The sequence below is a fragment of the Solanum tuberosum genome, unplaced genomic scaffold, assembly GCF_000226075.1.
Source record: "Solanum tuberosum cultivar DM 1-3 516 R44 unplaced genomic scaffold, SolTub_3.0 scf00058, whole genome shotgun sequence".
In the NCBI taxonomy this organism is placed as follows: domain Eukaryota; kingdom Viridiplantae; phylum Streptophyta; class Magnoliopsida; order Solanales; family Solanaceae; genus Solanum; species Solanum tuberosum.
Genome location: NW_006238982.1, coordinates 1700691 through 1713448, shown reverse-complemented (window position 1 = coordinate 1713448; position 12758 = coordinate 1700691). Strand labels below are relative to the sequence as shown.

The 12758-nt window shown below is 37.4% G+C and overlaps 1 protein-coding gene across 2 annotated transcripts in view; it reads right to left on the bottom strand.

The window, feature by feature from the left end:
* LOC102590842 (phosphoinositide phosphatase SAC3-like) overlaps positions 1–12244 on the bottom strand; it is a 49923-nt gene extending 37679 nt beyond the window's left edge. Inside the window, exons 1-5 of one of the 2 annotated variants that reach the window (XM_015307438.1) lie at positions 11593–12244; positions 10651–10855; positions 10404–10569; positions 1182–1416; positions 285–361 (exon numbers count right to left, since the gene is read on the bottom strand). In XM_015307438.1, coding sequence (XP_015162924.1) covers positions 285–361; positions 1182–1416; positions 10404–10569; positions 10651–10855; positions 11593–11718 — 809 coding nt within the window. In that variant the 5' untranslated portion in view covers positions 11719–12244. The remainder of the gene's footprint in view (positions 1–284; positions 362–1181; positions 1417–10403; positions 10570–10650; positions 10856–11592) is intronic. The other variant, XM_006344505.2, reaches the window with a different exon arrangement.
* Between the last annotated feature and the right edge of the window lie 514 nt (positions 12245–12758).

Here is a 12758-nt window from a genome sequence, read left to right as displayed (position 1 = left end):
ATGGACCCCCCCCCCCCCTTTTTTGGTGATACTTAGTAGAACAGTCCTACACTGTTGCTATCCCTTAATCATGTCAAAGTTTGGGATGCCAAACTCAAAGTTGTACATTTGCCCATATCAATGATCAAAGTTGAAAATTAAAAAAAAATACTGCCCACCAATATGTACTTTTGGCATTGCCTTGGTAAATCAATGAAATGAATTTTGACTTTTTTAAAGAAAATAATAATAATAACAACAAAAATAACAAGTTACACCCATCTTTAATATATTCAACTGTTTACCTGGTACCAGCATAATGACGTGAACGTCTTGCTATCAAAGTCAACTTGAAGTCCCGCCCAGAGAGTGACAGGGTTTCCTGGATTCATCAGAATAACTACATTAATGGGACATCTCAAGTTTGCAAATAAAGTAAGTCAGACAATGTAGTTTGGCAGGGCTTCTCTTTGGAAACAAACAAAAAAACAATGTATCAGGTATCAAAGTAATAGTAAGAATAACTTAACAAAAAAAGAAAAAACAAAATAATGTATTATGCTTTAAACAAAACAGCCTCACATTTTACCCATAAACATTCTTAAATAGCAAATTGTGTGGCAGGTAGGCAGGTTCATACAACGGGTCTTGAGGTCAGGTACTTAAATTCTTTGAATATCAGCCCTATGGAGTTCGGGATGAAATTCTTGGACTTGTTTTTAAAAGAAAATTGTTTCTCATATCCATGCACCATTTCCCTCACTATTCACCAGGAGAGAACAGCCTTCTGTTTATGGCTGCCTGTTATTATTTTATGCTACTACTCAACGCCATTCCAATTCCAAAACCACCACAGTGAACCCTAAATTTCCCTTCTATTTTTGTTGCAATATTAAGCCCCATAAACCAAAATCGAGAAATAGCATTTTCAGATATGTTAGCACGAAAAAGACGCCCCAGCTTGTCTAAATAACAGGAGCACTATCAACATGATAATTCAACAGCTGGAAGAGAAAACAGTGGCCAAACAAGTTTGATCGCATCCTTAATATCAACCCCAAGCCAACAGAAAAGAGAAAAAGAACGCTTGTTGAATCATATGGTTCTCCTTGCACTCCACAGGCTAGATCAGTAGGCCATTTTTTGATTCCCTGTTATACACTCCACAAGAGTAAGAATCAATGTAAATTAATTTTAAATACCAGATAAATCACCTGCTTGAAGAATCCATAAACCAATGCCACTGTCCAAATAGTGTTGTGAAGGAGATTTCTTGTTCCCCGTGTCATATATTCATTCCAGACAAACATGGAGTCATACAGGTCTGGTCCAGTATCATTATCGCACATATTCTTCTGTAGACTCCTCATAACATGGTATGAGTAACTGAAGAAGAAGTCCTTCGTAAGGTCCACCATGCAAAGGAGTTTCCTGTACCTATACCATGAGCACATCAAGACTAAACAATCATAAAACTAATATAAGTTGAAATGAACAGAAATGTACAAAGGTCTATAGTCTTGTGGAAACCCGTCAACCCTGCCCTCATCATAAAGAGAGAAAGAGCAGAACCAACATGGTACTCTTTTTGTTTTTATTGTTCAAACCATCATCATCAATGTTTTTCCTCCATAGAGCCAAAATTTAGCAGTCAAACGCATATAGTAAACAAAAGGAAGGCATAAAGAAAACAAGATGACTAGGAACCTCCCAAATTAAATTAAGTGAAAGTAAACATCAGTGAACACTTTTAAGTCTGTTTTATTTTTCCTTTTTCTGGGTGTGTGTGTGTGCGTGCGCAAGCGGGAATCTCAATCCAAAAGGAGCTTAAATCCAGATTGAGTCTTCCCAAAAATGAGTCTTATTTTACTCAGTTTTGATGTTCCTGTGAAGAGTCCAACATCGTGGGTCAAAGGGATAGGCGGTCTCTTTGTATGGCTTGGGCAATCCTCAAAGTTTGACCTAATTTTGGGGGTTAGTTAGGCCCAAGGTCCAAAACATGGTATCAGAGTCGGGCTCATCCCAATTCATGGTTTCCTGATGTTGGGTCCCTATAGTAAATTGTTCATGCTACATGCTACAGATGTCCAACTCTCCTACTCTTGGTGTGAGGTGAGGTGTTGAAGAGTTCCACATCAGATAAAAAAGAGAGATGGTTTCCTTATATGATCTTGGGCAATCCTCCCCTCTTGAACTAGTTTTTGGGATAGAGTAAGGCCCAAAGTCCCTTTTTCATATGATAATCATAGCCAAGCTCATCCCAATTCATGGTTTACCGATGTTGGGGGCCTAGCCGCATAAGGGGGCTGTTGAGTCCCACATCGGTGGGATGAAGATAATTCAATCTCTTTATATGGTCTTGGGCAATCCTCACCTCTGGAGCTAGCTTTTGGAATTGAGTTAAGCCCAAGATTCATTTCTTTACATAGCATGGTATCGAGTAGGACTCATCCCAATTCTTGTTTCTTGATGTTGAGCTAGCTCTTTAGATTGAGTTAGACATAAGATCCATCTCTTTTACATGGTTTCAGAGCCAAACTCATCTCAATTAAAATTTTCTAACGTTGGGCACCATGTTAATTTAGCCACGCTTCATATGTCTAGTTTTGGACGTATGGAGAGATGTGAAGAGTCCCAATCAAGGGTCAAAGGGATGGGTGCCTCTTTTTATGGCTTGGGCGATCCTCATGTATTAAGCTAGCTTTTGGAGTTGAGTTAGACAAACGATCTATTTATTTACAGTTTTGTTACATCACATGCCTATATAATTGAAAGGCAGTGGATGTGCATGCATATATCATCTCCATCATATGCTAAAATAATATAGCACGATGTACCATATTAACAAATTGCAAACCTATCAAAAACAATAATTTGCATACAGTATTGAGGAAAATCCATAAACTCTTAAATAAGAGAGGGACAAGGACATTATGTTGGGAGAGATGGAGCACTTCGAGAGATGGCGAGATTTTGGGTATTGCAAGTCTATAAAGGTTAACGAGCTTAAGGGTTTTACGTAGGATGAGCAAGGGAAGAGCAACTAGGTCCAACGAGATTCTAGTGGAGTTCTGACATACACAAGGCAGGCTTGGACTGGCTAATTGGTTTGTTCATTGTCATTTTTAAGACAAAACAAAGATGCCTAATTCCTAAAGAATGGAGGAGTATGATGATTACGTTGTTCAAGAACAAGGGCAAAATCAAAAATTGCAACAACTAAGGGTATCAAGCTACTGAGCCATATTATGATAGTATGGGAGATGGTAGTGGAGCTGAGGGTAAGGAGGGGGTCTATTTCCAAGAACCAATTAAGATTCATGTCGGGGTGAGCTACAACACAAGTCATCCACCTTGTGAGAAAATTGGTGAGGCAGCATAGGGAGAGGAATAGGGAGTTACATATGGTGTCCATCAACCTAGAGAAGGCTTATGATAAAGTCCCAAGGAGGCTCTTCGAACTACTTGGAGGCTAAAGGTGTACTTGTGGCCTATACTCTGGTGATTGAGGACATGTACAATAGAGCTGTTAGAATAGTAATAGGTATATACAATCCTACTTAGAATAAGAATAGGAATAGTAAATAGTGTCCTACTTAGAAAATGATTGTATTATAGTGTCCTAGGTGTCTATTGTAGTGTCTATAAATAGGGTCTCTCTGTAATAATGTAGAGACAACAATTTAATAATATTTTTTTCCTATATTTCTCATATGGTATCAGCGCCTCTATGATCTTGGTAGAAAATCAAAGAGCTTCCGCTACCGGCGGGTGGCTATTACCCATATATGTTGCCCATCTGGCGAATGATTATGTTAGCAAAAGTTGGGTCACAGTTCATCTTTCATGTGGCTATTTTCTCATATCTAATTTTTGTAGTACCGTGCCATCATTCGGGTGACTACTTTCTCATATCTAATTTGCTTCGCACCTTGCCATCTTTCCGATGACTACTTTTTCATATTTAATTTGTGTAGCACTGTGCCATCCTTCCGGTGACTACTTTTTTTTTTGCATATCTTATTTGTGTAGCACCGTGCATCTCTCCGAACTACTTTTCATATTTAAAGTATAGTGAAATTTTTCGAACTACTTTCTCATATCTGAGATGCATAGCACCATATGTCTTTTTGGTGACTCCTCAGATTTGATTTGCATAGTTTCATTCATCTTTCCGGTGACTCCTCAAAACTGATTTGCGTAGGGTTGTACCATCATTCTGATCTACCCATATAGTTTCTCTTTTTCAGTAGGGTTGTGCCATCATTCCTACCCTACCCATATTATTCTCTTTTTCAATAGGATCGTGCAGTCAATTCGACCTTTCCTATATAATTTCTATTTTCTAGTTGGGTCGTGCCACCATTTTGACCCTACCCATATAATATTATTTGTTAGACTGTGACCACTTTTAGCCATCAAATCCAATACTCTGGCATATGAGCATGTTCCGGCCAGTTTTTCGGTGACTTTCTTGTTTAATATCGACTCGTCTATTGGTTCCAACATGATCCATATACTTTATACTAGATTTTAAGCACTTTCCGGCGGCCGTTGCATTGTGAAGAAGTCTATATGGAGCAACCACCTAATTTTGTTGCTCAAAGGGAGTTCAGTAGCCTTGTATGTCGATTGTGTAAGTCACTCTATGGTCGAAAACAGTCTGTGCAAGCTTGGTTAGGGAAGTTCAACACTGTAATTTTATCACTCTGTGTTTTATCGGGCATTATACATCAAATTCAGTATTTCATTATGCATCAAATCCAGTATTTCATGAGAAGACTAAGCACATTGAGATTGACTGTCAATTTTGTGAAGTCGAGTGATCAACTTGCAAATATCTCACCAAGCTCCTCATGTCCTCGTATTAATTATATTTGTAACAAGCTAGATACATATGATTTATATGCACTAGCTTGAGGGGTAGTGTTAGAATAGCAATAGGTATATACAATCCTACTTATACTAGGAATAGGAATAGTACATAGTATCCTACTTAGAAAAGGATTGTATTGTAGTGTCCTAGCTGGAAAAGTGTCTATTGTAGTGTCTATAAATAAGGTCTCTCTGTTGTAATAATGTAGAGACAACAATTCAAAAATATTCTTTTCCTATATTTCTCACAAGAGCCAAGATCAAGGCGAGGACAGTGAGAGGAGACTCAAAGCACTTCCGATCATGATGGGATTCCACCAGGGATCATCTCTTAGCACATTTCTTTTTGCATTGGTTGTGGATGAACTGACGCGACATATCCAAGGTGAGGTTTCATGGTGTATGTTATTTGCAAATGATATAGTACTAATTGATGAGACTTACCGCAAAGATAACGATAGGCTGGAGATTGGAGGCAATCTCTTAAGTCTAAAGGGTTTAGGTAGAGCAAGACCAAGACTAGATACTTAAGAGTTTAAGTTCAGTGATGCTACGCATAAAGGTGTGGAAGTGAAGCTTGATGCGTAGGTCATCCCAAGGGAGGATGTTTCAAGTATCTAGGGTCTTCAATTCTAAGTAATAGGGAGATCGACAACTATGTCACACATCATATTGGTGTGGGAGGGGTGAAATGGGTGAAATGAGGCTCATCTCCAGAGTCTTGTGTAATAAGGTACCGCCAAAACTCAAAGGGTAAGTTATATATTATATAGAGTGGCGGTTAGATTGACTATGTTGTTTGGACAGAGTGTTGGCCGATCAAGAAATCATATGTTTAGAAAATGGAAGTTGTGGAGATGAGAATGTTGAGGTAGATAAAAGGATAAGAAATAAAGATATCCGGAACAAAGCAGTAGTGGCCTCCACGATATAAGATGAGAAACCCGATACTGAGATAGTTTGGGCATGTGAAGAGGAAGAGTGTAGATGCCTCAGTAAGGAGGTGGAAAGTTGGCAATGGCGGGCATCAAGAGAGGTAGAGACAAATCAAAGAAGTATTGGAGGAGGTGCTTAGACAAGACATGGTGCATCTTGAGCGTACCAAGGACATGACCTTAAATAGGAGGGTTTGGAGTTGCGGATTAAGGTAGAAGGTTAGTAGTTGGCAGTTGAGTGTTCTCTCGCTTTTCTGCGGGATGGAGCTTCTTTCTTGACAGTGGTATTAGCACTATTCTCATAATATCTTGATCTTTGGTCTGGATTATCACCTGTTTTTTTGTGCTTCCGTCATCACATTATTTTGTTGGCTTTACTATTCTTTCTATTGTATGTTGTGTATTGCTCCTATTTCACATTATTTCGTTGTTGTTACGGCTCATTTTTCTATATTCTCTTTTCATCCTGCTTGGAAATGCTTTATTTTAAGTTAAGGGTCTATTCAAAACAATATCTCTGTCTATACGAGGTAGAGGTAAGGTCCACATACACTCTATCCTCCCATACCCAACTTGTGTACTAGGTATGTTGTTGTTACTGAGAAAAGTCCTAATTAACTTTTTTTTTTATATAGAAAAATAACTTTTACTGACAACAGAAAGAAAATCTCTTGTATATAAGTGGTATACCAAAAAGAAAGAACTACAAAGAAATATGATTCTCTAGGAAAGACACCTTGTCATTTACACAAAGTTGAACCTCATTAGTACACTCAAAGAAAAAAAGGGAATTCCTCAAAAATATACAAAATCATTTTGCGTCCCTTCAAAAGCGCTCTCTTTTTCTCTTCCTTTATTGCCCACATGCTTGTGGAACATCACAACTTCTTTATATGCCGATGGTGTGCGGGATATTGCACACACTTCAATTATTTTGTTAGGTATACGTAGGTTGTTAACTCTGACCTCCCCACATAACTATTAAAATTCAACTTTTATCAAAGATTAAAGATAATTGGAGTAAATCCAAATCAATATCTACTTCAAACTGAATAGATTAGACTAAAATATATAATTAGATCCAATCCAAAATTTGGCTTGACTACTCTGCTTGTTTAACACAAGTCAATTTAACCTTCATCGAAGTTCACTACCCAACAAGCTCCAGCTCGAAAGCAAGAAGCAAGGGTGCAGCAGCAGCGCAATTAACTTTCTTTCTAAACCTTAACTTTCACTAATAGAATAGTGAAATTAGAATAGGCTCTAAGTTCCCAAACAAACCTTTAAAGTCTCTTTGGTTCACGGACAAAGTTATACGGTGTTTATAATGTAGGGATTGTAGTACAAAGATTAATAACCACTTAGGGGTCATTCGATATGATGTATAAGGAAAATAATCATGGTATATAATTTGGTATAACTTTCTCTCTTCTCTGTTAATACTTTTTGGAGTTGGCCAGCATAGCCCTTAATGCTGAGGAATACAAGTTACCCGTTTCAAAAAAAAAAAAATTGGTATAACTTTATCCAATGTTTGATCGTCATTTGAATCATGTATAATTTAATACATCAATTGGTACTTTATACCACCAACAACATGGAATAACTAATCCATGTATAACTTATAGATGAATAATATAGCAAAAGGACAAAACTACCTTTATCTTTTTCCTAGAAACCAGTGAAGGTCAAACATTCAAGGGTATAATTGTAAACTCATTAAAATTTACCATTCTCAAAAAAAAAAATTGTAAACTCATTACCTTTTAGTTTAAAAATTACATAAATATTTTAAATGATATCTCATATCATAATTTAGTGCAATGAACCAAACACCCAACAACAAACAATCTTTGTATTGCTAATCCTTGTACAACTAATCCATGTATAACTTCTCTTCAAACCAAACGCCCCTTAGTGCATATGATTTTTGGTAGACACTTGATTCATTGAGTTAAAAAGGATGTCCAGTGCATAACGCAGAAGTTTAAAATGCTATCCTTTTAAAGTAAATAAAAAGTAAAAGGACAAAACAAATTTAATTGGTCTTTTAAGTTCTATATCCTCATAAAGCTAATCCTCATATAAGTCATCTCGTATTGAATTCGGTATATATAAAATAAAATTAAAATGGGTTGGCTCAATTATTAAGGAACTTGTGTCTTAAATCACAAGTTTGGGCTTTGTGCTAAGCGAACTAATTCCAATATATAAGAAGAGAAAAGCAGAGGGGAGAGTGTGATCTTGTGGTCACAAAGTAGATTGAGAGCCATAAGGTCTCATGTTCAAATCCAAGCGGAGACAAAAATATTAGGTGATTTCTTCTTTGTCCAAGCCTTGGTGGAAGAGTTACCCGTTAACCGATACATGTGCAGGTAAAGAACTAGTTGTGGCACGCGCAAGTTGGCTCAGACACCGCGGTCATGAAAAAAGGAGGGTAGAGGAAGGACCCGAGTTTCAAAAGGTGCGGTTGGCCCAAAGAGTTGGCTCCAAAAACGAGTTTCTCAATCAAAAAAATGTCAGAATTGCAGTAGAATTATAACAGAAACAAAGCACCAACCAAACACAATACAAACTGCCAAATTGTATGTGACATTATTTTTCTGATCCCAATAACCAAATAATCCCTTAATGCATGAACTCTTTCAACACTGAAAATGGCATAATTACTCAAGAGGCACACAACAGAAACTCCATATTCCAGCTGTCAAATAAGCAAGAATAGCTGGAGATGTTAACACCTAAGCTAAGATAAATTTATGCCTTCGAATTCAAACAACGCCAAGCTCATTGTCAAGATAATAAACATGATCTTGCATTAACAGCTGAACCAATGACATTTATTTTTGGTTCATATCGACCTGAATCTCATAATTGTGCGGTAGGCAAGAAATATCGAGAGAATGTGTAATGTGCACTGGGTTGTATGCAATTGACCTGATTCTTGCTAATTCTTGTTTGAAAGATCTCTTTCCAAACATCTACGGCCTGGATCTACAGCAAGAGAAAACAGTAGAAGGAGCATGGTCAACACAGGGATGGAACTTCCGATTCAGAGGAAAGCTGAATGATTGGGAAGTGGATACAGTAGTTGAATTGTTCAGAACCCTAGAAGAATTCAACGGCACAAAGGAAGGTCCTGATAGACTTTGGTGGAAATGGACAGTAGAGGATGCTTCAGAGTTAGTTCAGCTTATAAGCTTCTCAATAGAGACCTTCAACAGATAGACAACTGGCCTTGGAAGAACATATGGAAAGTTAAAATATCCTATATAGCAGCTGGTTGTTAGGCTGGGAAGAGGTGTTGACACACGACAACTTTAGCAAGAGAAGTTGCAACCTTGGCTCAAAGTGCTACATGTGTGGTGAAGAAACTGAGACAGTCAGCCATCTGTTCCTAAATTATAGGATCACAGACATGCTATGGAAGATCTTCATTAGGCTCAGAGGTATTGTTTGGGAAATGCCAAGAAAGATTACTGGGGTCTTGGGGTCTTGCTAAGCTGGGAAGAATCAGGTAGAGGATTGACATACAGAGATAGATGGAGGATTGTCCCAGCTTGCATTTGGTTGACAATCTGGAAAGAGAGAAATTCCAAATGTTTTTGAAGACGTTAGCAGTTCAGTTCAGAGGACTAAGTTGAACTGCTTTAGACTATTCTGTTTTTGGGTTAATCAGAGATACATAGAAGATACTGCTTCAATGATAGGCACCCTTGTTTTTTTGTTAGGCTGATGAAGTAGTTTGATCTTCTTTTTCACTTGTAAATATGGTTTCAGCACAACCTAGGTGCTATATTGATAAATATATACAAATTGTTATCTTCTCAAAAAAAAAGAATACAATTAACCTAGGTATACCACCAATGCAGGGAAACTGAGAGAGGTAGATGGTGCCTAACCTACAGCTTCACTTACAAGAAGTGAGAACTTTCAAACTCATTACCACCAATGCAGGGGAACTGAGAAGGTAGATGATGCCTAACCTCCAGCTTCACTTGCATGAAGTGAGAACTTTCAAACTCATTTCAACATTATTTTGCAGCCCAATCTTCTATCATTGGAGTAAAAAAGCCAATTTCCACTAGTTACAAATCAAACAAAAACAACTAAAATAAAAAAATTTATAGCCATTGTGTCCGGGCCAACTACACGCACTTCAACTAATTCCACGGAAACCTGTCACCTCCCACCAACAACAGGTACCCATATTATTATGACTTTATGAAAATTATTTTGTGCGATCGAAAGATCTCATAGGATCTGAAGATGTTTGAATAGTATATTTATTAGAGTCACCAAAACCACCTCCCCCCATTATTGTTAACGCAATATGTACAGCTTGCGCAAAAAATTCACTATATATTCATAATTATTGGAAAACTTTGTCAACCAAGGCTAGGACAGACAGGAAGAAATCAGCCAATGAGTTTTCTTAGTTGGGATTTGAACCTGAGCCGTCGAGGTTCTCAACTCATTTCATTGACCACTAGACCACATCCTTGGGTGCCAAAAACAACCAGAACATATAGATGACTTAACACAATTTAAAGTGATGGACCATACACAACATTCATATCAGAGAAAGAGACACCAAACATAAAAAAGCCAAACCTGTTTTCACTCCTGAAATTAACTATCTTTGACCTTGTTGCAGCATTTGGAAGTGGGATCATTTCACTCTTAGTGATAGCATACACAGTATGACCACAAATAGCACCAATCTGCCTCCTTTTAGTGATAAGCAGCATATAATAAGGCCCCAGAAATTTGATGAACCCTAACATATAGCATAGGGAAAACTGAAATCAGAAAAATGAGCCTCTTGCATCAGAAAAGTTACACTCGAGAATCCACATACCGACAATGCCGTAACAGGTAGTTACAAATTTCAGACCTCCTGTAGACCTGTTCCCCTCATGTATCCTTCTCAACAAATCAGAGCACTCACGCTCAGTATAGGTAGTTGAATCTTCACGCATGTGAAGCTCAGAAGGCTCCGTCCTGTCAATTTTCAACACTCTCCAGTATGTTCTACTCTTGTCCCTTCCTATCATGTAAAACTTCTGTGATAGTTTTTTACCAACAAAGAAAAGTATGTCAATTGAGAAAACTTAATGAGAGAAAAGGGAAATAATACAAAACATAGAGGCCAGTACTCCTCCAAAAGCAAAGTTGAAATGAAACAAGAGAACTAGAGGACACTGCAGCAATGGACCCCAACCATACTATACACACACAAGGTGCCATTGTTCGATAATACTCAATGCTTTTGATCATAGAAAGCAATGGCAACTACTTTCTGCCAGATACACCCGAATACATCTTTATCGAACTGTGCACCAGTACAACGTGATTTATCTTGTCAAATAAATATTGGAGATTTAACATGATTATTAAATCTAGCATTTCAAATTAGCAAATGAACTCCACATAATTTCCAGCTTAATAACATATCCTATGAATCAATACTAATCATCATCATCAAATATAAAGAAATTTTGCACTCCATAAACTGAATATTATTATCCCAGAGGCAGGTTAAAAATATCATAAGATCTTGATCCAATTCGCCAAATCAAGTGATCAATCAACCTTCTTTTAGCTTGATCATAAGGCCACTGAGATTCGAACTAATGAAATGAAGAAGAAAATGCAATCTCTTCACCACTGAGAGCTGTCAACTTTTGAACCATTTTTCACTACTAGCAACACAGTTTTAACTACCCCAAAATCCCTCTGATCCTCATCTACATAGTTCACTTTCTTAATTATGCCTAAAATAAAAGGGATGCATTATTACCGACAGAGTTTGATAGAGCCTGAATTTCTGCATAAACCCTTCTTGAATTGGTGAAGGCTGAGCAGGAGATGAAAAGAGGTCTTGTTCCTGTTGATGTTGCTGTTTCTCCATATCACACGCTGCCATTGATAACTAAACTGATAACCCCCAATATGATACAATCAACACCCGAGCCCCTGGCTCGGGAACCAACTATTCCAGCATTCAAATCCCAAAAAGAAGGAAAACCCAAATCCAATTATCGAACAATACATACACTCATACCAACAAACTTCACCACACACTTGAGTTGCTCCAAATATAGCATTTCTTTTTTGTCTTCTCACAATAATTAACCAACAAACAAAATACCCAATTCTTCTTTCAGCTTTAGCAACCAAAAAAACTCAATCTTGGAACCCTAAATTGCGTTTAAATCTCAAATTAAGGTATGATCATGGATCAAAAACGAAAAGGGTCAAATCTTGATGAAACAAAGAAAGAAAAAAAAGGGGTTGTAGAGTAAGTTAAATGCAACAACAAGGAAAGGAGAGGAGAAGAAGAAGGCAAAAAGGGGAAATGTGGGGTGTTCTAGAAAAGCTGAAAATCAACAGAGAGAGAAAATTGGAGAGCTTGAGACCTATATCTGTCTCTGATGGCGATTATATGATAAAAAAAAGGGCAAAGGGTCAAAAATACCCCTCAACTTTGTTTTATTAGTTGACTATGCCCTTACCGTTAAAGTGAAGTTAATTTTGCCCCTACCGTTACTAATTTCACCATATATACCCCTCATTTGACGGAAAGCCCCAAATCAACCTAAATTAACCCAATTTCAACTGAAATTACCCAATTATCTATTTTAACCCTTATCCAAATCCGACCCACAATACTAAATGGCAAATAACAACAAACCCCTAACTTCTCATTCTCTCTCAACAACTTGTGCATACATCTGAAGAAATGGGGTTGGAATCAACGGTGAGATTTTCACTTTGTTGCTGTTCTTGATGAATATAGAGAGATGGGTTTTCACCAAAAAGTGTAGCAATGTAAAAAGAACCCACCATTACTAAAATGTCCGAACTTATCAAAGATCCACCCATTTTTCCTCCTTTCAATTTTCTCTTCAATCTAATAATGCTTATGTATGAAAAAGATTACAACTTTTGGATGAAATCAAAACA